This window comes from Sminthopsis crassicaudata, chromosome 2 (genome assembly GCF_048593235.1).
Source record: "Sminthopsis crassicaudata isolate SCR6 chromosome 2, ASM4859323v1, whole genome shotgun sequence".
NCBI classification, from domain to species: domain Eukaryota; kingdom Metazoa; phylum Chordata; class Mammalia; order Dasyuromorphia; family Dasyuridae; genus Sminthopsis; species Sminthopsis crassicaudata.
Genome location: NC_133618.1, coordinates 34,260,763 through 34,286,662, shown reverse-complemented (window position 1 = coordinate 34,286,662; position 25,900 = coordinate 34,260,763). Strand labels below are relative to the sequence as shown.

Here is a 25,900-nt window from a genome sequence, read left to right as displayed (position 1 = left end):
AGAAAAACTCAGAAAGTGGGGGGGGGGGACCTGGTAATTAGTTATATGCTTATCACTAGTATCTATGTTTATAAAATTTCCATCCATTAAACGTGAAAGATTGTTGGGACAGGACCATGCTTTAGAGCTCTGGATTTGGAGTCAGAGCCTGAGTTCAGAGTATGTATGTATGTATGTATCTCATATATATATATATATATATATTTTTTTTTTTTTTTTTTTTTTTTTTAAATATAAAATGCAAGGGCTGGACCAGTGGCCTCTAAGATCCCTTCCGGGTCTAAATCTCCGATCCTGCGGACTTGGGTGAGCATTATATTTAATAAGAGACCCCAGCGGGCATGTCCCTGTCCCCCAGTGGGGGAGGGGCTCTGCAAGGTACCTGAAGAGGGTTCCTGCAGGCTCTACTCGACGGTGCATCCCGGTGCTCTCCGCTCCCAATCTGAAGGGAAAACAGATCCCTTCTCGCGCCGAGGAGGGATCCCAAGCTCCGCCTTTCCCTTCCAGTTGTAGGAGAGAGTCTGGGAGGAACGGGGACCGACGCCATCCCGCAGGAAGCCCCCTGGGGATCCCGCCAGCACTGGAGGGGGCCGGGGCGGGACCTCGCGAGCTCCTGGGGAATGCAGGTAAGATGAGGGACACTCAGGGTGTACGGTAAGGAGGTGAAGCCTCTGGGGGCCCCCACGCGGGGCCGAGCCGCCGCCGGACCCACCCCACGGTCTCCCACGGGCGGACTTAGTGGAAATCCCCTTTGGACCACGGGCGTGTCCGAAATCCTCCTCCCCGCCTCCAAGCTTCCCGGCCAATGGAGAGCCAGTATGCTTCCCTCTGGCCCCGCCCCCAGCCCGGCAGCCTCGGAGCCCGCGGGGCCGGGGCCCCCCATGGCCTTCACCCCCAGAACTCGGCACGATGCGGCTCCTGTGGCTCGGCCTCTTCTTGTCCGTTCCCATCTCAGGTGAGACACGGGACCTTCCATTGGGGGGAAGCTCCAGGGCTTGGGGGGCAGGAGGCGGGTCCGAGGGGACTCAGCCCTGTCTGGGACTTCGAGGGAGCTGGCCAGAGGCGAGGGTCCCGAGTGGGGGGCGCGCCGGGATCCCTCTCCCCCTTCTCGGCGCTGCCGTGACCCTGACTCCTCCGAAGCAGGGGGTGATTCCGGGCGGCCTCGGGTTTGGGACACGTCCCGGCCAGAGGACTGAGAGCAGACCCTCCTCTGGTCCCGAGTCAGGAGCCTCCCCTTCCCAGCCTCGGGCCGGGGCGGGCCGCAAGCCCCAGGCGCCGACGGGCAGCAGGGAGAGAGGGAGAGAAAAAGGAGCTGGGATGGAGAAGGGGGGGGGAGGCTGAGAGACTGGAGGGCCCTCCGGCCCAAGTGCCCATTCCGCGGAGAGGGACGCAGCGCGGTGCCCAGGAGCCGGAGTGCGGCCTTGAACCGCGGCCTCCGACCGGCAGCCATGGTGCCAGCCTAGCGGGGTGGGGGAGAGGCGCCCGAGGGCTCCCGGGGCCTTGGCCGGACTTGGGCGTCCTCTTCCGCCCAGACTTTCCGAAGAGCCCAGGAGGGGCCGGCCCGTAGTCCGCAGCTTTGTGCGCACACGGGGTCCGCGGCCCAGCGCGAATTTCATAATCTCCAGAAGAGCATTTTACAAACCATGAGCCTTCTAGAGGGTGGAAACTGTCCTTAATACGCAGTCATCGATGGCCCGAGGAGGGGGAAAATGGGCTGAAAGCAGCCTCAACTGGAATTACCGGAGGAAATTAAGCTGGAAATTAGCAGAGCAGGGCAGCGAGGCGGTGCAGTGGCTAGACCATCGGCCCTGAAGTCAGGAGGACCCGAGTTCAAATCAGACACTTAGCACTGCCTAGCTGTGTGGCCCTGGGCAAGTCACTGAACCCCAGCCTCAGGGGGGAAAAAAAAAAGGAAATTAGCAGAGCGGCGGTCCTCCTGTTCCCTGTCTCCTCAGGGACACCAGTGAGCACATGCAGACGCACACACTCCTCACTGGCCAAGCTAGAGCGGATCACCAGTGGAAATGAGCTGAAGCAGCCTGGAGGCTTATTACATATGGCTTATTATTACCTCTAAGAATCTGCTGGGATCTCTAGCGTGCTTTGGGGACTAAAAGTCAGAGTGGGAGTGGGAGGAGGGAGAGGAAGAATAGAAACCCAAATGCCCCTTGGACCCAAAGAGCACGGCCTGCGAGAGACTCTCCGGGAGACCAAGACCGCTGAATGGTCTCCGAGCATCCTTCAGCCTGGTCTAGGGGCGGCAGGGAGCCAGCGATCCGTGAGGCGGTCTGAACTTTCTAGTCCTCTCCTGTCCAGGTGTCCTCAGGTGTGGGACCAGTTCCATGAAGTTGAACAAGCAGGCCAGGGACTCTGTAGGGAAACAGGGATCCAAGTGCCTCAGTCTCTGCCTTCAAAGGGCTCATTCTACTGGGAGGCACAATGGTGTATGCAGATATTTCTGAATAGGAAATATGGCCCAAGGAAGGGCTCCTTGTGGGGATGCCGGGAACTAGGGAGTCCAGAAGTGGGGGAGGAGGACAGCAGGCATTTTGCCCCTTTTCTGGGTCCTCCCCTAGCCAGATCTGTAATCCCCAGGTGTGGGTTCTTATGCAGTGTGTGTGTGTGTGTGTGTGTGTGTGTGTGTGTGTGTGTGTGTGTGTGTGTGTGTGCATGTGCTTAATAAGCATTTATTAAATACCTACTAGATACCAAGCACTGTATCAGGCCGTGGGCTTGAGCAAGAGCCCTATTTCATAGGGTTGTGGCGAATCTCAAGTACATTAATAGTTATCTGTGTTTCAAGTAATTGTTGATAATACTGTTAATAGAGAGCATCATGCTTTCTTGGAAGCTTTCATTTTATCTTGAAACAAATGAAGTTGATCTGCAGGTGTTATCTATCACTACTTTACGGTTGAGGAAAACGGAGTCTCCAGATGTTAAGTGACTTTGCTACTTTTTAGTGACAGATTCCGTTTTAAAACTTGTTTTGTGTTTTTTTCTGACCCCCTACCCCGGTTTCCTAGGAACAAGCGGTAGGAACAAATAATAGTTTAAACTACCGGCCTCGAAGTTTGTGACCTTACAGAAATACCAACTGTCACTTATCATGATGATGATTATTTTAAGAAAGACACTAACAAGGAAGTGGACAAAGTCAGAGGGAAAAGATTCTTCTGTGTCAACACTTAATGAGCAAGTCACTTCTCTCTGAGACTCCATTTTGCATCTGTAAAACGGAGATATTACAGAGGGACATTACAAGGCTGGAATAAAATAAGCTTAAAAGGACCACAGAAATTCAGGCTGATGTTTACAGTTGGGGAAAGGGGAGGCAGAGGAAGAAGGCTTTGCAGAGAAAAGAGCATTCATTTTAAGCTCTGAATCGGATTTCATCAGGCAGAGAGAATGGGTAGAGAGGGCAAGTAAGGAGCAGAAACTGTGGAAGAGCACTGCAGAGAGATAGGGTGACAACTGTGAAGAGTTCACTTGGGCTGGATGGAACCTGTGGAGCTCTAGGTTAGGAGTGGCAGGAGGAAAGTAGAGCCATCCTTTGGAGGGCCTTGAATGCCAAACTAATGAGTCTGGGCTCTATTGCTGCATCAGACGGAGGCCTATGAGTACGGGCCATTGCCTATAATGAAGACTTTTTCTATATGTCCGCTAGTTTTGCCGAATTTTTTTATCTTTCTCTTTTTTATTAGGAATGGCTTTCTGGGAGGCAGAAGGGAAGGAAATATAGGTGATAGAGAAAGGAAAGAATAGGACCTGGATCTATGACTTCTTCAGTGCAGGGAACTTCCAGATGAGGAAATCCCTCTACCAATGCAAGTCTGTACCTTCCCTACCACCAGGGTCACACAGGCAGTCTTCATCAGAAGTGGGCCTTGAACCCAACTCCAACAGGCCAGCTCTCTGGCCCCTGCCTCAGCTAGAGCTGTCCAGATTGGAGGGGACTGGCTCTGACGTTCCTGGAGGCCTGCGATAAGAGGCAGATGACCACGGGGTGGATATTTTGTGATAGATAGGGCTTTTGGGGTACAGGACCACATGACTGCCAAGGAAAGACATCCCTCCTAGTAGGGAATGGTCTCCCGACATCATAGGATCACAGATTAGAATGGGAAGGGATTTTACAGGCCATTTGCATCCAACCTGCCCATTTTACCAAGAGATTAGGTGCCCTACCCAGTCTTACAACAGTACAACCAAAGGTGAGGTCTTCCTGGATCCAAAATCAATTCTTTATCCTCTGTGCTCTGTGGCCTATCCTGTTCCCCCTGCCCCCAAATGAATAAAAATTTATAAGATAGGAAAGAAAGAAAAAAAGAAGGAAGGAAGGAAGGAATGGGAAAAGAGAAAAAAGAGAAAAGGAAAAAAAGAAAGGAGAGAGAAATGGACAAAGATAGACAGAGAGAAGTTTAATCAGTTTAATGGAACATTTCTAGACATCCTTAAGAATGAAAAAATAAAGCAACTGGCATTGGAGCACCAGCTTTGGAGTGAGGAGAGGTGGGTTCAAATCCCAGCTTGGTCATTTACATTGGATTTTATTCCATCTAACTAGTGTATGAATGTTTTTGATGAAAAAATCTCCTTACTTTCACCTCTTAGAAAAACCCTAGCTGCAATGTGAATAGTTGGCCCTCTTGTTAATAGTGGGGGGTAAAAAAGATAATGCAAGTCAAGCTCTCTAGGCTTGGTGCTACATTAAAATTTTATCCTTTCTTTTCCTTTTTTCCTTTTCTTTCTTTCTTTCTTTCTTTCTTTTATTTCTTTTTTTTTTCTTTTTTGCTGAGAGATTTCCTGAAGTCACTGTCCTTTTCCAGAAGGAGTATTAAACTGCCTTAGATTTCGGTTGTGGCCATGATCAAATCCAATGTAGACCTTGGGGAATTGCTCTGTAGTCCCTTGAGCTTTGGCCAGGGTTCTTGAAGAGGAACAGAATTGTTCTTTGATTTGATGAGGAAAGCTAGTCATTTCCCTCCCAAAGCCTTATTTTCCCCATCTATAAAATGGAAGTATGTGAAGGATAGAAGGGAAGGATAAAGAAAGAAAAAAAGAAGGGGGAGGGAGAGAAGAAGGAATGGAAAGAAAGAGAGGGAGGGAGGGGAAAAGAGGAAGGGGAAAAGGGAGAGAGAGGAGATAAGAGAAAGAAAGAATGAGAGAAAGAGAAAAGGAAAAGAGAAAGGGAGAGAGAGATAAGAAAGAAAATAAGAGAAAAAGGAGGAAAAGAGAATGAAATTTTAGGAGCTATAGAAAGAAATGTGAACATGAAATGATTTTGAGATACTTGTATCAATTTAATTCAACATGTTATAATTATCCTCGATTAGTCAAGTAAAAGAACCTTGGGGTTAGGACTCAGGTTCATTCACTTGAGGGTCTGGGAGGAAAAGACTGAAAGCTTTTCAAGCTGAAAGCCTGAATGGCAATAAGAGAGCGGAGAGCTTTTGTTTAACCAAAGATGTATAAGTAATTCCACCAAGCAAGTATGCCTTAAGCAGTTATGCAGAAGACCCTATTCTAGGCAGGGGAAATTTGAAAACAAAAATGACAAGACAGCTTATATTTTGGTGTGAGTGGAAAATGCCACATGTACATTGATAAGAAAGCATGAAGTAATTTGAGGAGCTTCTCAAGAGAGCAAATAGGCAAGAAAAGTCACCCATGAGTCCTAAAGGACGTAAGGATTCCAACTTGGGGCAGCCGGGGAGGAGGGTGTTCCAGGCACAGAGATCACATGCACTCCAGATATGTAAGGGTTTCAGCCTCAGCCAGAACACAAAGTCAGGAGATGGAACGCCACGTCTGAGGAACCAGAACTGGCACAGATTGGCCGGCCCGCGCAGTTTGGTCCTGCTTAGTGCAAATAACGAATTCCCTGAAGTGGTCATCTGAATTTGAATTTGTCCCATTGCAAGTTAAAATTATGTCGAACTAGCTCCACAGTGTGAATTCAAATAAAGAACCAGTTCCTGGGGATTCTATGGTGACTATTCACACTAGTTATTCACACTAGTTAGGAGCTAGCTATAGAGTGGCTACAGGGGAGCAGTACCAATCAGTCAAAGAATCTTTGCTAGGGACTTCTATGCAATGGTGTACAGTTTGGAAATAGGAAGACTTTTAAATGTAGGATCAACAAGTTTCTATTTTTTCCCTAGGGATCCTAGGGAGCCATTGAAGATTTAGGAGAAAAAGGAGGAAAAAATGTATATGACTCTATAATTCTGTAAGGTAGACAAGGTAGTTATAATCATCCCCATTTTATTTTTAATAGCATTTTATCTTTCCAAATACATGTAAAAGTAGTTTTCAACATTCATTTTTGTAACACCTTATGATCCAAATATTTTCTCCCTCTCTCCCTTACCTCCTCCCCTTCCCCAAGACAGCAAGCAATCTGACATATGTTAAAGATGTGCAATCCTTTTCAACATATTTCCATATTTGTCATGTTGTGCAAGAAAAATCAGACCAAAAGGGGGAAAACCACGAGAAAGAAAGAAACAAACAAAAAAAGGTGAAATTATTGTGCTTCAATCCATATTTAGTCTCCATAGTTTTCTCTACATGCAGAATCATCCCTATTTTAAAGATGAGGAACTTGAGATGTAAAGAAGGGGACTGACTTGACGCACATTGCATGATGAGTTAGTGACTTAGCCAGGCCTGGACCCCTGATCACCAGAATGTTCCATGATGGCTCCCAATATCTACGGTGCTGTCACCCCCTTAGTTCTACGTGTCTTCCCAACTATTTTGAGTCAGGTGGACAAAGCCGACCCATTTTGTGGATGAGGACTATGAAACTCAGAGATATGTGTGTTAGAGATCACTTTGTTTAATATTTAATGACGGAAGGGAGACCAGAACCTTGGTGACTACCTCCAGAGCCTGAACTCTTTCACCAGACTACATCAAAAGGACTTGAAACTCTCCTTTTATGTGGGAGAGGCAACAGAAAGCCTCGCAGTCCTAGGAGAAGACAAAAGCTGGCATGACAGCCTAGATGGACACTAACAGAGAGCAGACAAGTGATGGACATTGGTGGGATTGAGTTGTATCTCAAGACCAATTCCTTTCTGCAGACACTTATTAAGCTCATTCCAAGTGCTGTGTGATGGATAAACAGGGACAGTGGGTTGGCTGAGGGTCTGATCACCCTGAAAGCCACGCTCAAGAACGGAGCATATGAACGTAGTACATGATAGCAACTTCTGAGGGTTATGATGACATTGTATAATGTGAACATCTCTTTCTTGTGCCAGCTTAGATTGGCTGAGCAGGTATTATCCATTTTATAGATGAGAAAACTGAGATAGAAAGTGGAGTGAAAAAAACATTGACTGAAGTCAGAGGAAATGGCTTCAATTCTTGCCTTTGCTATCTGTGTGACCTTGTACAAGCCACTTAACCTCAGATTTTTCATCTGTAAAATGAGGGAGCTGGGCTTAAATGGCCTCCGAGGTTCCTTCCACCTTTACACCCCTAAATATGATCTTGAACACATGCAAACCCCTCTAGCATCTTTGCCAAGAAAACCCCCAAGATGGAGTCCTGGATCTGGATACAACTTAAATGACACAACTGCAACAAAACATTGTAAAGTTTTCCAACTGCTTTTAATAAGTGTTTCTTTGTTTTATGGATTTTTAAGATGGAAGAGGCCCCAGAGGTCATATACTCTAACCCTGTCCTGTTACGGAGAGGTTAAAGGGCCCAGAGTCAGTCAGTATCACCTAGGAAGTAAACATTTTTAAAAGCTTATTGTGCGCCAATGACTAGGGATGCAAAGAAAGGCAAACTCACAGTCCTTGTTCTCCAGTAGCTTCCATCCTAATGGCAGAGAGTCTTGGACATAACTAAGACGTGCACATTGCATGGGGAGGGACTCTCGGAGGGAAGGTATCGGCTCAGAGAAAGGCTTCCTCCCCAAAGACAAAGTACGTTCTCAAGCTGAGAACAAGCACCCTAAGGCTTGAGGTCCCGTCTCCTTTCTTGTTCTCCCCAGGGATCTCCAGAGGCCCCACTCTCCTCCAGAGCTCAGAAGTCCTCCAGGTTCAGACTGGCCACAAGGCAAAGATTTTCTGTGAAATCCGGTCAGCCCAAACCGCTTATCCAATCTACTGGTTTCGCCAGCTGGAGCCTTTCAGCGCCAGCAAGCCCTATCAGTTTCTGGCCCAATCGAACTCCAAGATGCCCTTTGCTCAGGAGGAAGGCAACAGTTCGCAGCGCGTCCTTGTGTTGGGAGAGCCATATAGATCCACGCTCAGGATTCTGAAAATGGAGCCTTCGGACAGCGGCGTCTACATCTGTGCCATTATCCCAGGCCCGCAGCTGGTCTTTGGGAGAGGAGCCCGCGTGACCGTAGGTAAGGACTCTGTGGAAGTCCCAGTGGGGAGAGAGAGCGATGGGCCCCAAAGTGGTCAGAACTAAGCCCTCATCCACAGGCTCGCAACCAGAAAAGCTTTCCACTGAGGAGTGGGTCCAAGCAGGGCCCACAAAGGGGCCTCCTTCCCATTCTGGCCCCACGTGTCCTGTAGTCCAGCTACAGGAAATTAGAGGCTCTGATAAAGAGTTTTCAGAATCCAAGGGTACTTTTTGGAGGGGGATATTTGTCTTGGGGGAGGTTGTTTTGGTTTTTTTAATCAGAAGAGCTCAGTTCAAATTATGCCTTTCCGTTTCACTGGATATAGATTCACATAGTGTACCTTATCTGGGTAGATATGACTTTGGAGTGAGTAAGTGTGATCCTAGGTAAAGAAAGTGGTATATAAATATATTTCTTCCATGTTTAACATATATTGAACTACTTGCCATCTCGGGGAGGGAGTGGGGGAAAGAGGGAGAATTGGAACAACTGGTTTTGCAAGGGTTAATGTCATAGAATTATCCATGCATATGTTTTGAAAAATAAAAAGCTTTTGAAAAAAAAAAATTATGCCTTTCCCATTTACTAGTCATGTGACCTTGGACAAACTCCTGATTCCCTTGAGGCCTTTTTCTTCATAAAATGAAGAGACTGCATGACATGAGCCCCCAGCTCTAAGTCCCTAACCCTTTAATGATGTGGAATCTGTCGTTCAGTGTCTGGGGCTCCACAAAATGAGGGTTTCCCTCCTAATTTGTGGCTAAGATTTTTAGGGGCACTTATGAGATGGTGGGAGCTTTCTGTACATTTTCTGTAGGAACGAAGAGTTTAAACTAACTTGAATTAATGAATAGAGATTGTAAAACAGATTACTGCATCCGTTCTAAAATACTCCAGCCCAGGTAGCTCCCGCCTCCTAGGATTTGATTCAAATCAATTAAACAAGCATTTATTAAATAAGCACTGTATACTGGTGCTGAGGATACAAAGACATAACCAACTTAGACTATGGCCAGCCTTGCCATGCTCTCCTCCAGCACTGCTCTCTCTCTCTATGTCTCCCTATTTCTCTGCCTCTGTCTCTCTCTGTCTCTTTCTGTCCTCTCTCTCTCTGCCTCTCTCTCTCTCTCTCTCTCTCTCTCTCTCTCTCTCTCTCTCTCTCTCTTCTCTCCCCTTCCCCCCCTCCCTCCCTCTCTCCCTCTCCCTCCCTCTCTCCCTCCTTCTCTCCCTCCCTCTTTCTCTTTTTCTCTCCTTAGCTTAGCTTAGAAATATAACAGGTGTGCAATCACTCAGGAAATAAAGCCAATAAATTCTGACTTGTTCTAAAGAAACCACAATTTGGAAGAAAATAAACTGAATCAAATAGATCTGGCCAAGAAGATATGAGCTTGTGATTATCGCTGTTGTTGTTCATCCCTCATTTTTGAGGAAGACCCATGACATTGCAATGTTGGGGTCAGAGTATGGTGTTTTCGGCCGTGGCCGATCAGTCGGCCTTTGCCAGCTTTGCTTTGAGGTTTATGTTTCCGTAGAAATGGGGGTTTGTGGGTCGGGAAAGGAAGGTTAGGGATAAAGTCTTGGACGTCTCCAAAAGCATTTCATGAGTCCTAATGATTCTTTAATTCTAAGGGCAATCTTGAAAGAGATGTTGGAGAGCACAAAGCACAGAATCCAAGGGTTTTAAGGAGAAGGGACATGAGCCAGTCTCCTGCTCTTGGGATGTTTAGGGTTTGGGGGGAAAATTATGAGCAAGTTTTACGTACGTTTAGGAGACTCCAGTCTCTGTTAGTGTCAGGTGGCAGCAGTCCCCCTCATTGCTTGTTGAGCCTGATCAAAACAGGGCAAAGTCCCTCACACGCCCTCCTTGACCCTCAAATGCATTTCTACCACTGAGGGGGAGAAAACTCTTTTTCTTCCTTGCGTTCATGTAAAGCTCTTTGTAAGCCTTAAATAGCTATATAAATGGAAGGTATCATCATCATTATAGTAGAGGGAAATAAAAAGAGGTCGACTGGGCATAGATAGCATAACTGCTGCATTTAGGAAAGCCATATCAATAAAATTTTAAATGTCAGGCACTGGGTAAGTTTCCAGATATGGAGATAGTTAGAAAAATGAAAGGGTCCCTGCCTTCCAAGTGCTTGCCTTCTTATTGAGGAAAAAGCATGTACACATATAAGTAAATTCAAAATAAAATTAGTTTAAAGATAGGGAAGAGGCACTATAAACTGGATGAAATGGAGAAGGCTCCATGGAAAAGGGGGCATTGGAGCTCAGCCTTGAAGGCAATGAAGGATTCTAAAAAGTGGAGTTAAATTTTGACATGTATACATATATTGTATTTAATGTATACTTTAATATATTTAACATGTATGGATCAACCTGCCCTCTGGGGGAGGCGGTGTGGGAAGGAGGGGAAAAGTTGGAACAAAAGGTTTTGCAATTGTCAATACTGTAAAATCACCCATGCATATATCTGGTGAATAAAAAGCTATAACAATAAAAAAAGTGGAGTTAAGAGCAGCATTGCAGGTACGGGAAATAACTTTTGGAAAGGTGGGAGACGGAGTGAGGGGCATAGGGGGCAACGAATAGGTCAGGTCAGCTAAAATCTAGAAGGCGCGGGAACCCCAAGTTCTCTTGTAGTAAAATGCTGTCTCTCTCCTTGTTACAGTTGATGTCTTGCCTACAACAGCTAGACCCACCAAAAAGACCACCCCCAGGAGGCGGGTATGCAATACAAAACCCTCAGATGTCACTCAACAAAATGGTAAGGTCTCCTCATTCCTCTGAATCCTCAGCAATGGTTTTAGTAAGGGCTCCTCAAAGTCGCAGGAGTCACATAATAAACTGGGGGGGGGGGAGTAGTATCTGATATTTCGGATTTTCTAAGTCACCATTCTCTAGAAAATCTAGAATTAGCTTCATTTAATGCTTTTTAAAAAAAAACCCTATATTTTAGAGCTGTGGAAACTGAGAATCAGGAATGCTGAGTAACTTGTGCTTCCTTTCCTTTTCCTCCACTCATCCCTTAGACTTGAGAGAATACTTCCTACTTCTGTCCCAATACAGGGACTAAGGAAGAGGCAGTGTGGTATAATGGTTATGGTGCTAATCTGAAATCAAAGAGTGCTGGGTTCGAGTTCTACAACAGATGCATTCTGCCTGTGTGACCATCAGCACATCACTTAATCTGTCTGTTTCCACCCTGGACAACTATGTAAAAGTTTAAATTAGAGATGAACTATCAATGTCCATTAATGGAGATAGGAATTCCTGATGCCCATGAAATCATAGGTCCTCCCCCTAAAAAGATTTTATAGACTTTGGTTATAATTCTTTTTTATCACTTAGTGGCCCATTTCGCAGGTGAGAAAACTGAGCATTGGAGAGACCAAGAACTTCCCAGGAACTGAGTTTAGTATTGTACGCCCTCCCAGTGTATTCACGGGATCTATAAGTAGAAAGGTACAGGGATTAAAATGAGGAAGTAGTTTTTAGAGGAAGCAGTCTGGGTCATTGTAGCTGGGCCTTTCTACTTTGAAAAGTCTCCATTTCTTTCTGTAGTCTGTCTCTATCAGGTAAGCTTCCTCTTCTAATCCCACATCTCCTTGGTGACTCTAGCCGGAGCCTGTGCTTTTTGACAGTCCCTTCTCTGGGATGATCTGAAGAGAAAGATTTGTATTCAGAGGCAAGGCTGCCTGCCATTAACTGGCTTCTGCCTGTGGTGGGGTGCCCGAAAAGACCAGCGTGCCCTTCTGCGGTCACGTCCCCGCGGAACCACCTGCAAGCACGGCTTTCATCTTGGGGGCAGCAGTTTCAGGCAGAAACTCACTCTTATCGAGAGCTCACATCTCCCTCAGCAGCCGCCCTACCTCTAGCAGGTGCTTTATAAGCTCTGCCTGGATTCTCTTGGATTTTCCATCCATGAGCTTCTCCCCGCCCACGCTTCTCTCCTTGCTGCTCCCCTTCTCCATCAACTCGTCTCTCCCATGAATCTATATACGTTCATCATCTTCCTGGGCTCTTTGGATGGAGGTCGGTGTTCAGCCAGTTAGGAGAAGCCGTGTAGAGAAAGGGCTGGTGGTGAATGCTGGACTTGTAAAAGCATCCTGGGTCTCTAATGCTCAATGTCCTCCTCTGTGAAATGGAGAAGTTCGTCACCAGGAGGGTGACCTCCCAATAAATGATGATGATTTGGTTTTTTGTCACAGTGATCATTCTTCAAGGCAAAAGTTCATGAACAAGCAACTTTTTAAACAATATTTTGAAAATGGTATTTTAACATCATTGGTATCCTTTACAAACCAGTGTACTTTATGTATTTAAAAACATTGTGCTGAAAAAGGGGCTCATAGCCTTCAACAGACTGACAAAGGGACCCATGACACACAAAAAGACTAAAAATGCTGGTATTAAGCATCTTGGTGCAAGTAAATTGGGGACCAATTGTTAATTTTCAGCATGAGCATTTATACTTCAGAAATCCATAGTCATTACAAATCAGGGGTTGACACCGTTTTGTTGATTAACCAGATTTCAGAAAGAGATGGAACTTGGGAGTGTAGTGGAGAGACTCGTGGACTCTCTCTCTAATTTCTAGATTCAGTGCCTATGAGGGCCCAGAAAAAAGGTGGGAAATGCCCCAGAGTCTTAGGGACCATCAATATGGTAGATGGCAAGGACGAGGGTCTTTAATATTCAGTTCATTCAGTTCACTTCAATTCCCTTTATTAAATTGAAATCTAACTCTCTGTAATTTCCATTTACTAGTCATAGGATTATAGATTTAGAGGCCATTAAAACCAACTCCATCATTTTATAAAAGAAAGCTTGTGACTGGCTGAGGGAGGATTTGAATTCAGTTCTTTTTTTTGTGTGTGTGTGTGAATATCATTTTCTTGTTGCACAATAAACATTAGAATCCAAAGGTACATGCAACCTGGGCAGACAGATATTAGTGCTAACAATTTACATTCCCCTCCCAGTGTTTCTTCTCTGGGTGTAGCTACCTCTGTCCATCATTGATCAACTGGAAGTGAGTTGGATCTTCTTTATGTTGAAGATTTCCACTTCCATCAGAATACATCCTCATACAGTATTGTTGTTGAAGTGTATAGTGATCTTCTGGTTCTGCTCATTTCACTCAGCATCAGTTGATTTAAGTCTCTCCAACCCTCTCTGTATTCCTCCTGCTGGTCATTTCTTACTGAGCAATAATATTCCATAACCTTCATATACCACAATTTACCCAACCATTCTCCAACTGATGGACATCCATTCATCCTCCAGTTTCTAGCTACAACAAAAAGAGCTGCCACAAACATTTTGGCACATATATGTCTCTTTCCGCTCTTTAGTATTTCTTTGGGATATAATCCCAGTAGTAGCGCTGCTGGGTCAAAGGGTATGCACAGTTTGATAACTTTTTGGGCATAATTCCAGATTGCTCTCCAGAATGGCTGGATTCTTTCACAACTCCACCAGCAATGTATTAGTGTCCCAGTTTCCCCACATCCCCTCCAACATTCATCATTATTTGTTCCTGTCATCTTAGCCAATCTGACAGGTGTGTAGTGGTATCTCAGAGTGGTCTTAATTTGCATTTCTCTGATCAGTAGTGATTTGGAACACTCTTTCATGTGAGTGGATATAGTTTCAATTTCTTCCTCTGAGAATTGTCTGTTCATATCCTTTGACCATTTATCAATTGGAGAATGGTTTGGTTTCTTATAAATTATGGTCAGTTCTCTATATATTTTGGAAATGAGACCTTTGTCAGAACCTTTGTTTTTAAAAATATTTTCCCAATTTGTTACTTCCCTTCTAATCTTGTTTGCATTAGTATTATTTGTACAGAAACTTTTTAGTTTGATGTAATCAAAATCTTCTATTTTGTGATCAATAATGATCTCTAGTTCTCCTCTGGTCATAAATTCCTTCCTCCTCCACAAGTCTGAGAGGTAGATTATCCTCTGTTCCTCTAATCTATTTATTATCTCCCTCTTTATGCCTAAATCATGGACCCATTTTGATCTTATCTTGGTATATGGTGTTAAGTGTGGATCCATATCTAATTTCTGCCATACTAATTTCCAGTTTTCCCAACAGTTTTTTCCGAATAATGAATTTTTATCCCTAATGTTGGAATCTTTGGGTTTGTCAAAGATTAGATTGCTATAGATGTACCCTTTTTTGTCCTTTGTATCTAATCTGTTCCACTGATCTACCGGTCTATTTCTTAGCCAATACCAAATGGTTTTGGTGACTGCTGCTATATAATATAGCTTTAGATCAGGTACACTTAGACCACCTTCCTCTGAGTTTTTTTTCATTAGTTCCCTTGCAATTCTTGACCTTTTATTCTTCCATATGAATTTTGTTGTTATTTTTTCTAGGTCATTAAAATAGTTTCTTGGGAGTCTGATTGGTATAGCACTAAATAAATAGATTAGTTTGGGGAGTGAATTCAGTTCTTGACCCCAAATCCAGCATCCTTTCCATTGTCCTTCAAACCAATCCTTTTTTTTTTTTAATTGAGGCAATTGGGGTTAAGTGACTTGCCCAGGGTCACACAGCTAGAAAGTGAGATCAGATTTGAACTCAGGTACTCCTGACTTCAGGGCTGGTGCTCTACCCACCGCACCACCCAGCTGCCCCCTGTTCAAACCAATCCTAATCTTTTCCTCAAGAGTAGCAGCTGCAGAACTGGGTCTCTTGGGCTTGCTGTGAACAGTGTCCAGTCTACCTGAAAGCACACATATATCTTAGAAGACATTTCTACCTCTCCCACTACCTCTGTTGTCTTTTGCCTCATCACTTAACTTGTCGCTTCTTCAGGTGTAAAATACGGCCTCCTCTAGGTCTAAATCTTTGGTTCGATAATAGTTTATTACTTTACTTTTCCCACTTGACCAGTGCATCTTCCCAGAGTTGCAGAATTAGCTTCGAATCATCCAGTACTATAACTGACATAATAAAAATCCTACAAATGCATGTCTGTTAATACAGTTACTAGTCAAGTTTTATGCAATGATTTTGAATGTAAAAAGCTGTTGAATTCATTCCTTTTAAAAACTCTTTTGAGGGGATTTTGGGGGGACAAATGTTAATAACTCTTTTTTTTTTTTTTGGTATGTTTGTCATAGGTACCCACTGCAGCATCCTCCCTCTCAGCCTGCTGGTGGGCTGTGCTATAGTTTTGCTAATCTCTCTAATTGTAATCATCCGATTGAACTGTAAGTTGTTCACCATCACAAATGGAGTAAAATCAAGAGATTGCCATTTTTCTCAGTCTGTTGTAGAGCTGGGAAAAAGATGGAAAAGAAGGGGAAAGGGGGATTGCATCTTGAGAGCACTTTGAGGAGAGCTCCATTGCATACAGCAGGCAGTTAATAAATGTTTATGAGATGAAATGAGTTGGAATTGAGTAGGACCAAGAATGATCTATGAAGTGCCTGTCCCCGGGAGCTCTAGAATTTAATGTGGTCCGTGTGGCTTCTGGCTAGGAAGTGGGTGGGAGCCAGAGCGATTGGGCCAAGAGACTGGATTAGGGTCATGTTCAGGATGAATGTGGTGCCGTGGAAGAACACTGGGCTAGAACGAGAGAGCCAAACCCTGCTTCTGCTGTGGCTTTTGCCTCATCACTTAACTTGTCTGGTGTAAAATACGGCCTCTTCTAGATGGAAATCTCTGCCTCGATAATAGTTTGTTACTTTACTTTTCCCACCTGACCAGAGCATCTTCCCAGAGTGGCAGAGTTAGCAGGGGCTTTGAATCGTCCAGTCTGACCCATACCTGAATAAGAATCCCCACCATGACCTACCCACCATGTGGTCATTTGGGTTGAGGGAGAACTCTGCCTCCTGAAGCAGACCATTTCCTTGTCTGAAGACAGCTCTATTGTTGCGAAGTTGGCGGCCTTGTTTGTTTGCTCACCTAATCAAGCCTCAGTCTGCCTCTTTGTAACTCTCATCCATTAATCCTGGTTCTGTTTTCTGGGTCCAAACAGAATAAATCTAACTTCTTTCATCTTAAATCTCTTCCCTTCTCACTTCTTCCATTTTCTCACTGAGACATTGTGACTTCACCCTCCTGACATCGCTTCCTTGGACACCTTTTCCAATACCAGCCACACCCTCTCTCAGACATGGTCACACTAGTGAGAGTGGGCAAGAACAGACATTCACTGATCCCCGTTGTCTCCCAGTAGCACATTCACTAAGTAACCTCTCCTCTGAGGTCACAGCTGTAGAGCTCTATCATCTGATCCAGCTCTTACTGATTATTTTCCATGGGGCTTTCAGAAAGGACATGCTCTTTCCTCAAAGTCTTTTTTTCCTCCTCACCTTCTGAGCTGATACCTGGGGACTTCCGCATGCATATTGATGCTTCCTCAAACACCCCGACTACTCAGTTCCTCCCCACCCTTCATCTACACTGAGATGGATACACCTCTGAGTTTGCCATCACCCCTGAGGTGATACTCAGTCACTCACATGGTCACATGGAAACTCCTTTTTCTGATCATAATCTTTTATGTTGGTGCCTTAAAACCCCAGTCCTGTGCTTCACCCTCACTGTCGCTCCCTACTCCGTTCTTCCTCAAGCCATCACCCCTTGGCCGGTTCTATCCTCTTCCCTTCTCACCGAGACTCTACAGCTACCTCTGCTCTTGTTGTCGATCACACCCTACCAAACCCCCACCAGGGTTTACTTCCACTTTTTGTCTTCTTCAGCCCTGTTCACACAGTCTGGAATTGAGCTGGGAGAAATAATAAAACCATGGTGACTTGAACACTAAAAACTGATCTCAATCGTGCCCTCACTCTCACAAGGCAAACCTTCTGTTCTTCTCGCATTGACTTGCTGTCTTAATTTGAATGGCCACTGTTTCGAAGCTTTTCATCCATCCTCAAGCCTCTCATTGTACCCCTTTCCTTCACACTTGCCTCATATTTGACCCCCCAAAAATTTGAAACTGTTTGAAACTTCTTCACCTCCCATCACTCATAGAACTTTTCCCGCCATCTTTGTGGCAATCTCAGATAAAGATGCCTGACTCCTGCATTTGCACCTTTGATCCCATTCCCTCCTAACTTCTTCAACAGATTTTCCCCATTATAATCTGTACTCTTTCTTCTTTAGTCTCTCTTTATGCTGATTGCATCCCTACTGCCCCCAACATGCCTTTGTCTCCCTCAGACTCAAAAAAACGCTCACTGACTCATCCATCCAAACTAGCTACCATTCTATATTATTCTTATCCTTCAAGGCTAAACTCTTTGAGGAAACTGTCTGCACATGGGACTCCATTTCTTTCACCCTCTTTAAAACCCTACACGATCTCGCTTCATCTTTCAAATGGAACTGCTCTCTCCAAAGTTACCCATGATCTCTTATTTGCCAAATCTAATGGCCTTTTCTCAGTCATCATCATTTTCTTTTGGCTTGTCCCCCTTGTTTTGTGACACTTCTTTTTTCTAGTTTTCCTCCTCACTCTGTGATCATAACTTTTCAGTTTCATTTACTGGTTCTTCATTCTTGTTACATCAAACAATTGTGGGGGTCTCTTAAGTCTCCTGAGAACACAGTGGATAAAGCACCAGACTTGGAGTCAGACAGACTTTTCTTAAGTTCAAATCCAGCCTCAGAGACTAACTGGAAAAGTCATTTAACCCTGTTTGCCTCCGTTTCTTCATCAACAAAATGAGTTAAAAAGGGAAAATGGCAAACCCCTCCAGGGTCTTTGTTAATAAAATACCAGATAGAGTCTTGAAGAATAGAGCATGACTAAAGCCATTAAACAACAACTCAAGGTTATCCTGGGCCTTCTTCTCTTCTCTCTCCATCCTCTCTCATTTCATCTTCTCAGCTCCCATAGTCTCAACATCTTTGAGCAGATTTCCAGGTTTTTATATATACATTTCCAAATGTATTATATATATATTACATATATATGCATATATGTATAATCTATTTCAAAATCCTGCAGTTTCTGTCTTCCAGACCTCTCTCATACGTACCCTTCTCTCTCTCATGTAGTCACATCTCTCTTTCAGCCCCTTCCCCATCTCTTGCAATCATCTCCTAATGTAGCGCTTAGCTTGGAGCCTGGCACATGTTACATGCTTAGTAAATGCTTCTTGACTAACTGATTGCCCATTGCATATGGCAGCCTTTAAAATACACAAAGACGGTTATTTTATCTCCCCTGAGTCTCCTCTTCTCCAGACTAAATATCCCCAATTTTTTCAATATTCTCCTTTGGGCACTTTTCACTAAAATGTGATACCCAGAAGTCAGTACAATGCTCCAGAGGTAGAGTTTTGTGCATTTTTCTCTGGGCGAGTTTTACATCTTTTTCTGTCTTGTGGTTGTCTTGTGATTCTCCCTAGTAAGCTTATAAGCCCTTGAGATTGGAGGTAGTGATTCCATCTGTGGGAATCCCAACAATAACCAGAACAGTGCAGGGAACACAAGGAAGTGCTCAGGAAAGTCTTGGTAGTTGCTTAGTGGACATGAGGGCTGTGGGAAGAAGTTAACCCTTATGCTTCTCCTTCTCTCCTTCCAGATTTATGGAATCTAGCTCGTCATCACTTTGTGAAACAGTAAGTAAAGCGAATCCTCAGGATTGTTGATGTTTAATGCTCGGTGAAAACTCCCTGCATGAACCATGAGATTCAGGTTTCCAATAGTCCTAGATATGACCCCCTCATGCTCTTTCTGACTTCTGACAGTCTCTGACTCTAACCTAAGGACAAAAGCCTGGAAGTTCTGGATTAAGTAATTGTATAAATCATGTAAAAATCCCAGAGAACCAGACTTGGAGCCAGTCAGAGCTGATCAGGCACTTAAATCTCCAAACTGCCTTGTTCCCTTAATGCCAGTGAAAACACAGGTCTAGTCCCTATTTCTGTTGGCCAGATTTGGAGTTAGGAAGACCTGGATTCAAATTCTGCCTCTGATACGTTGTCTTTGTGACCCTGGACAAGTCTTTTACCTTCTCAACCCCACAGATCACTCCTTAGAGCATCACCAACAACAAATAAATAATTAGAATCATTAGGGCAATGGACAAACAAAATGAATTTATTTTCTCCAGGAGAGGTTTCCCTAGAACCTGGGTGTGTTGGGTATTGATTGGATTCTTTGGGTGTGCATTGTATCCCTACCTCTCCCTCCCATGGGTGTGCCAAGGGCTGGGCAAATACACAGGGCAAATACACAGGCATTACACCAAAAACAGATTGTGAAGAACTATGATCTGAGCAAGTGAGCCCCAGGTTTTGGTAAAGACATACAACAAGCATATGTCCATTTTGATTTCCCAGTGTGTCTGGACACAGCCCTGTGGCAGCCATTTCTGGGGCTCCCTCCACTGGCACTGGCTTCTTTAACTCATTGGTGACCCCCAGATTGAATGTGTCCTAGGTCACCACCAACAGCACTGGAAATTCTCTCCAATTCTGGGACCGACTTTCCATCACTCCTAAGCCAGAGGAAACCAGGGTGACTCAAAGCAGGAAAGGAAGTTTCCAATACCTTCTAGGGTGTCAATTTTGAAAATAAATTTGTCTAAGTTGCTGTTTAAAACATTAAAATCTTTCCATGCCCCTTGAGAGTGGTTGTCACTGCTCTCAGAGAGCTTACAGTCTAATCAAAGAGACAACACAAAAACCACTTCGTACGTACAAGATAAACATGGACCAGCTGACCTTGAAGGGCTGTTCTGGCTCCAAGCCGGGATGCTGTGATGATCTGCTTCTTTCTTTGCCTTTCATGGAACTATAAGACTTGTATTTCCCCCCCTCCCTGGTCCCTCCTCCTTTTTCTGCTTCTCAGAACTCGTCCTTCAAGACTCTCTGCTCAGCTGACTGGGCTCTTCTATCTTTTGACCCTTCAATAGGTTCACATTTGGCTGGACCTCAGCAGAGAGTTGACTACCATCCTCTCTATGATCATTCTATAAAATTGGGCACTCTTGATGCTTGGAAAGAGCTAATTTTCATTGTTACTACCGATAATTATCAGCACTTTAGTGGAATTGTAAAGTTTGCATAATAACCCCATAAGGTATTTAGAGTAGTTTTATTAAATCCATTTTACATCTAGAGAAACTGAGGCTCAGAGATATTTTTAGCCTGTTTCTATTGACTTTGGGCCAGTCACTTGACTACTCTCTGCCTCAGTTTCCTCAAGTGTAATGGACTGGACTAAATGGCCTTCTTGCTAAATCTTTGATCTTAGAAATTAGTGACTGCCATTTGGTTGATTTCATTCAGTTCAATTAAACAAGTGTTTTTCAAGCTTTGCACTACCTAGAGACAGACAAAAATAATTCCTGATTTCATCTTATTTTCACTATGGGTCAAGTAAATTCAAAATATAAACAAAGTCAGTTCAGCCACTCAGTTAAATCAATATCTGAGGCAGAATTTGAACCCCAGTCAGCCTGGTTCTAACCCAGAGCTCTCCCTTATACCTTAGCTCACAATAGCAAAAATTCAAAATGCCGACTTCAAAGGATGATTAATTTGTCTGGCTTTTTTTTCAGGCTTCACAGATGAGTACCCCTCCATCCCCTCAAAATAAAGTTCTTCAAATGGCCTGCTGAAGAAATGTGCTGGATTTTACATAAGTACAATTGGGAAACAAGCATCCGAAGAACAATGAACCTTGAAATTTTCCTACGCCATGGCCTGCCCTCTCATGAGTCATGGGACTGATATATTTGGTGGTCACCAATAGCCCAGCTTAAACCGCAAGCACTTTCCGCTATTAGCTGATTATGTAACAAATGCCATTTCCTGTGACTTGGGGAAAGACAGACTCTGGGCCAGAGCCTTTGAAAGTCACCGGTCAGTCGCCAGGTCTATACTTTCTCAGCAGTGGGTCTAGCCCCATGGTTCCTCAGTGACTCACAGAAGTGGAAGATAAGCCACGGCTGCAGGTTGACCACCCGACCTCGGCCTGGCTTCCAAGGGCTAGTATCTGCCTGATGCAGCTGCTCGGGTCTTGGTGACAATGAGGGTACACTGCGAGGTAGAGTGGGTGCAGCCCTTCCATCGCTCTTCTAGGTCTTCTCTTAGTTATTTTCCCTTTCCTCATCTCTGAGTGAAAATGGCCTCGGTTTTTTTGTTTTGTTTTGTTTTGTTTTGTTGTTTGTTTTAAAATAAAGCCTGATGTCAATTGTTACAGAAGCTGGGTCCTGATGGTATCTCTGAATTCCTTTGTTCACACAGAGCAAACCAATGTCACAGAAATGTCCCAAATGCAACATGGGGTTTTGTGTTTTAAAGGCTTCTAACCAGGACGAGGTTCAGAAACCGGGACTTCGTCCCTGAGAGGACTCAGAGGTGGCTTGGGGGGGGCATCATGGCTGCGGTCAGTGGCGGCCATTGGTGAAGGGACCTTGTGAACGTGGCCCCCAGCCAAACCGTTAGCAGACATCCAATTCAACAGAAATGTGTTGAATGAGATGCAAAGAGAAGGAGCAGAATGCATAGAATGGGGGGGGTCTCATCTGAAGTCCATGAACTTTTCAAAAATTATATTGTTGTGACTTTTAATATAATTGGTTTTCTTTGTAATCCTATGCATTTAAAATTCTTTTTTTTTGAGAAGGCCAAAGGAGTCCTGGACACAGAAAATGATAAAATTCTTCCCCATTGGATTAAAGGCTGGCTTTGGGGCCAAGAAAACCTAAAGTTCAGTGTTGCCTTTAACATAAACTTGTAGAGTGAGGATGGAAATGATTTAACTCTCAGTGCCCAAGGCGACTTTCTAAGACTCTTCATTATAGTCTGAACGGAGCGTTCCCTATATGGATGCATTCACAGGTCTGCATAAAAACAAACTAATCATACTTTGCATGTAGAATATTAGGTCTCTGTTTTGGAGCTCCAGGGACACAAGCCTGGAGATTTCCCTCCAAGATCTCAAGGAGTGGAGTTGGAGAGGAAAAAGCGGAAATCAGATGATCTCTACCTTCTCTTTTGGGGGTCTCCCTCACATGCTTATTGAATGTTGAGCAATGAAATAGGAAGTGCCCAGAGGTAGAACGTGCTCCTGCCCCACAAGGGAGCCACATTCTATGAAGAAGACTACCTTCTCTATCTTCAGATGATAAGCTTGTTGGCAAGCACCGTGAAGAAAAATGTGAATTAAAGGAATATTGGGCTGTGGGATACTACAGTTTAGGAAATTGACCCATGCAGGTAAAGATGTTAGAGCTCTTTCAGCAAAATCGTAGTGGGTGCCAGAAAAGCCCGAGACCTCTCTCCCTCTACCACTGCTATAATGTTTAATCTCCTTCCCTCTCAAAATCTGTTACCAGTGTCACTTGCTAGTTTGCAAACTCACTTTGGTTTGGGGGTTTGGGGTTTATTTGCTCTTAATTTTGTTTTGTTTGGGGAATAATATACACCTGTGACAGAACTGGCTGACTTTAAGATACTATACAGGGACTGTGAGTACGGTTTGGAGAACACGGGTGGAGATGAGATGAATGTTATTGATGTGGGTGCCTAGCAGGCTGGTGGGCTTTGCTAAAGAGGACTTTGAATGGTTTAAAATCCTTCCTGTTTTTCATTTTATGTGTAAATATATGAGCATAAATTTATAATTTGCTAATGTTGTATGTCAATACCATTAGTGTTATTGATTTCCAGTTGTCTTTATCTATATTATCCTTTCCTAGTTTATCAAGATCATTCATGTAAAGTATTTTTTGAAGAAAATTTACAGAAACATAGAGATTATTTGTTCTTCAACGACTTAATAGAATAGACACCTGGCATAGTGCTGGGCATATAATAGGTACTTAATAAATGTTTATTGATTGATTTGTGAGTTCTTTTGGTCCTGGTGTTCTGTTCTATTCAGTTTACAAAAGTAAACTATTCACTTTCTTTTTTTTTTTTTCAAAATAAGATCAATTTTGATCATTTATATTTTTATAGAAATTCATCCTTCTTCCTTAAACTTGCTGGAATGTACATTATTCAGCCTTGTTTTCTCTTCACTCTACCCTCTGACATATACTGGTTTTGTAATCATACAACTGATTAGGTAGGTCAGTGAATCTCTCATTATCCTCAGGGACTATTAGTTACAGACATAGCTCAGCATTGGTAAAAAGGAGTTTTCCATACAGGGAACTAGCAAAACCATAGGTCTTCACACAAAAACAGAAAATCTTGTCAATTTAGACTCTGCCCAGAGACAAACCCTCACCCTCCTACATATATATACCAACAACTCCCCAACCATAGACCTTTAGTTTTAAGGTAAACTTCTCAAAGCCACATTCCAGGTAGCTGTGTGGTTTAAAAGTTCACCCATGCTTTCTATCTCACCTTCCCCCCTCTTCATCAGTTCAGATTTCATTTGTCTTTCTTTCATTTTGAAGAAGGAACACAGGGTTTTGTGGTGACTTTCCAGGGCCCACAGCAGGCCCAGGAAGCCAGAGAAAAGACATCACACCCAGCAAAGGGTTTTACTTTGTTTTATTTTACAAGTCACCCTGATACTTGACAATTTTAACACTATTGAACAATTGTAGGTTTCTGGGTCAGAGGTGTACCTGATGAGGTGAACAGCACAAAAAGCCATGTCCCTGGTAGCAAGCCAGTATCTGAATTGGCCCAGTGAGAAGGAAGCTGACTCTGTAGAGTTCCCTTGTACAGACAGAGCTGTCCTGTACTGGAGCCCACTCTTACCTTATACAACCTGGAAGTTAAGCTATAGACATCAACTCATAAGGCATCTTGTGTAAACAGGATGGACAGGATGAGTAAAATTCATATACTGAGGCAGACAATCAGCACAGTTAGCACCTAGGAAAGCTTTGTTTGGACAAGTTTGCTGTGGACTCTCACAGAATTCCCTCTTTATATATATTTACCATATATATATATATATATATATATATGTGTGTATACATAGATAGATAGATATAGATAGATAGATATATCTATATATATATATCTATATATACATATAGATATATATATATGTGTGTGTGTGTGTGTGTGTGTGTGTGTATATATATATATATTTACCAGATATATGCATGGGTAATTTTACAGAATTGACAATTGCCAAACCTTTTGTTCTAATTTTTCCCTTCCTTCCCACCCACCCCCTGGCCTAAGATGGCAGGTTAACCAATACATGTTAGATATGCTAAAGTATAAGTTAAATACAATATATGTATACATGTCCAAACAGTTGTAGTTTTTTTGTTTGTTTGTTTTGTTTTGTTTTTAATAGGTAGTTTTTTTTATTACAACATTATCCCTTGTACTCCTTTCTGTTCCTAGTTGTTCCCCTCCTTTCCTCAACCCCCCCCCAGATGGCAGGCATTCCCATACATATTAAATATCTTATAGTATATCTTAGGTACAATATATATGTGCAGAACCGAATTTTGTTGTTGTTGTTGCAAAGGAAGGATTGTATTCACAAGGTAAAAATAATCTGGGAAGAAAAACAAAACAAACAAAAAAAAAAAAAACAAAAAAAAAACAATGCTCTCAGTTTACACTCATTTCCCAGTGTTCCTTTTCTGGATGTAGCTGATTCTGTCCATCATTGGTCAATTGGAATTGGATTAGCTCTTCTCTATGTTGAAGAAATCCACTTCCATCAGAATACATCCTCATACAGTATTGTTGTTGAAGTATATAATGATCCCCTAGTTCTGCTCGTTTCACTCAGCATCAGTTGATGTAAGTCTCTCCAAGCCTCTCTGTATTCCTCCAGTTGGTCATTTCTTACTGAACAATAATATTCCATAATATTCATATACCATAGTTTACCCAACCATTCTCCAATTGATGGACATCCATTCATTTTCCAGTTTCTAGCCACTATGAAAAGAGCTGCCACAAACATTTTGGCACATACAGGTCCCTTTCCCTTCTTTAGTAGTTCCTTGGGGTATATGCCCAGTAGTAGCACTGCTGGGTCAAAGGGGAAGCACATTTTGATAACTTTTTGGGCATAATTCCAGATTGCTCTCCAGAATGGTTGGATTCTTTCACAATTCCACCAACAATGCATCAGTGTCCCAGTTTTCCCACAACCCCTCCAACATTCATCATTATTTGTTCCTGTCATCTTAGCCAATCTGACAGGTGTGTAATGATATCTCAGAGTTGTCCTAATTTGCATTTCTCTGATCAATAGTGATTTGGAACACTCTTTCATATGAGTGGAAATAGTTTTAATTTCATCATCTGAAAATTGTCTATTCATATCCTTTGACCATTTATCAATTGGAGAATGGCTTGATTTCTTATAAATTAGGATCAATTCTCTATATATTTTGGAGATGAGGCCTTTATCAGAACCATTAACTGTAAAAATGTTTTCCCAATTTGTTACTTCCCTTCTAATCTTGTTTGCATTAGTTTTGTTTGTGCAGAAACTTTTTAATTTGGCATAATCAAAATTTTCTATTTTGTGATCAATAATGGTCTCTAGTTCTCCCTTGGACACAAACTCCTTCCTCCTCCA

General features: G+C 43.3%; 1 protein-coding gene across 1 annotated transcript; it reads left to right on the top strand.

The window, feature by feature from the left end:
• The first annotated feature begins 842 nt into the window (after positions 1-842).
• On the top strand, positions 843-21,576 carry CD8B (CD8 subunit beta). Its single transcript, XM_074285681.1, has 6 exons — positions 843-955; positions 8,018-8,377; positions 11,052-11,147; positions 15,526-15,615; positions 18,951-18,987; positions 20,934-21,576. Exons 1-6 carry the CDS (start codon positions 910-912, stop codon positions 20,944-20,946), a joined length of 642 nt encoding a protein of 213 aa, XP_074141782.1. The 5' UTR covers positions 843-909; the 3' UTR covers positions 20,947-21,576.
• The last annotated feature ends 4,324 nt before the right edge of the window (positions 21,577-25,900 follow it).

Coding starts and splice junctions, on each gene's coding strand:
- CD8B (XM_074285681.1), top strand. CDS start 910: ATGCGGCTCCTGTGGCTCGGCCTCTTCTTGTCCGTTCCCATCTCAG. Junction 8,378..11,051: donor AGGAGCCCGCGTGACCGTAG/GTAAGGACTCTG, acceptor TCCTTGTTACAG/TTGATGTCTTGCCTACAACA. Junction 15,616..18,950: donor TGTAATCATCCGATTGAACT/GTAAGTTGTTCA, acceptor CTCTCCTTCCAG/ATTTATGGAATCTAGCTCGT.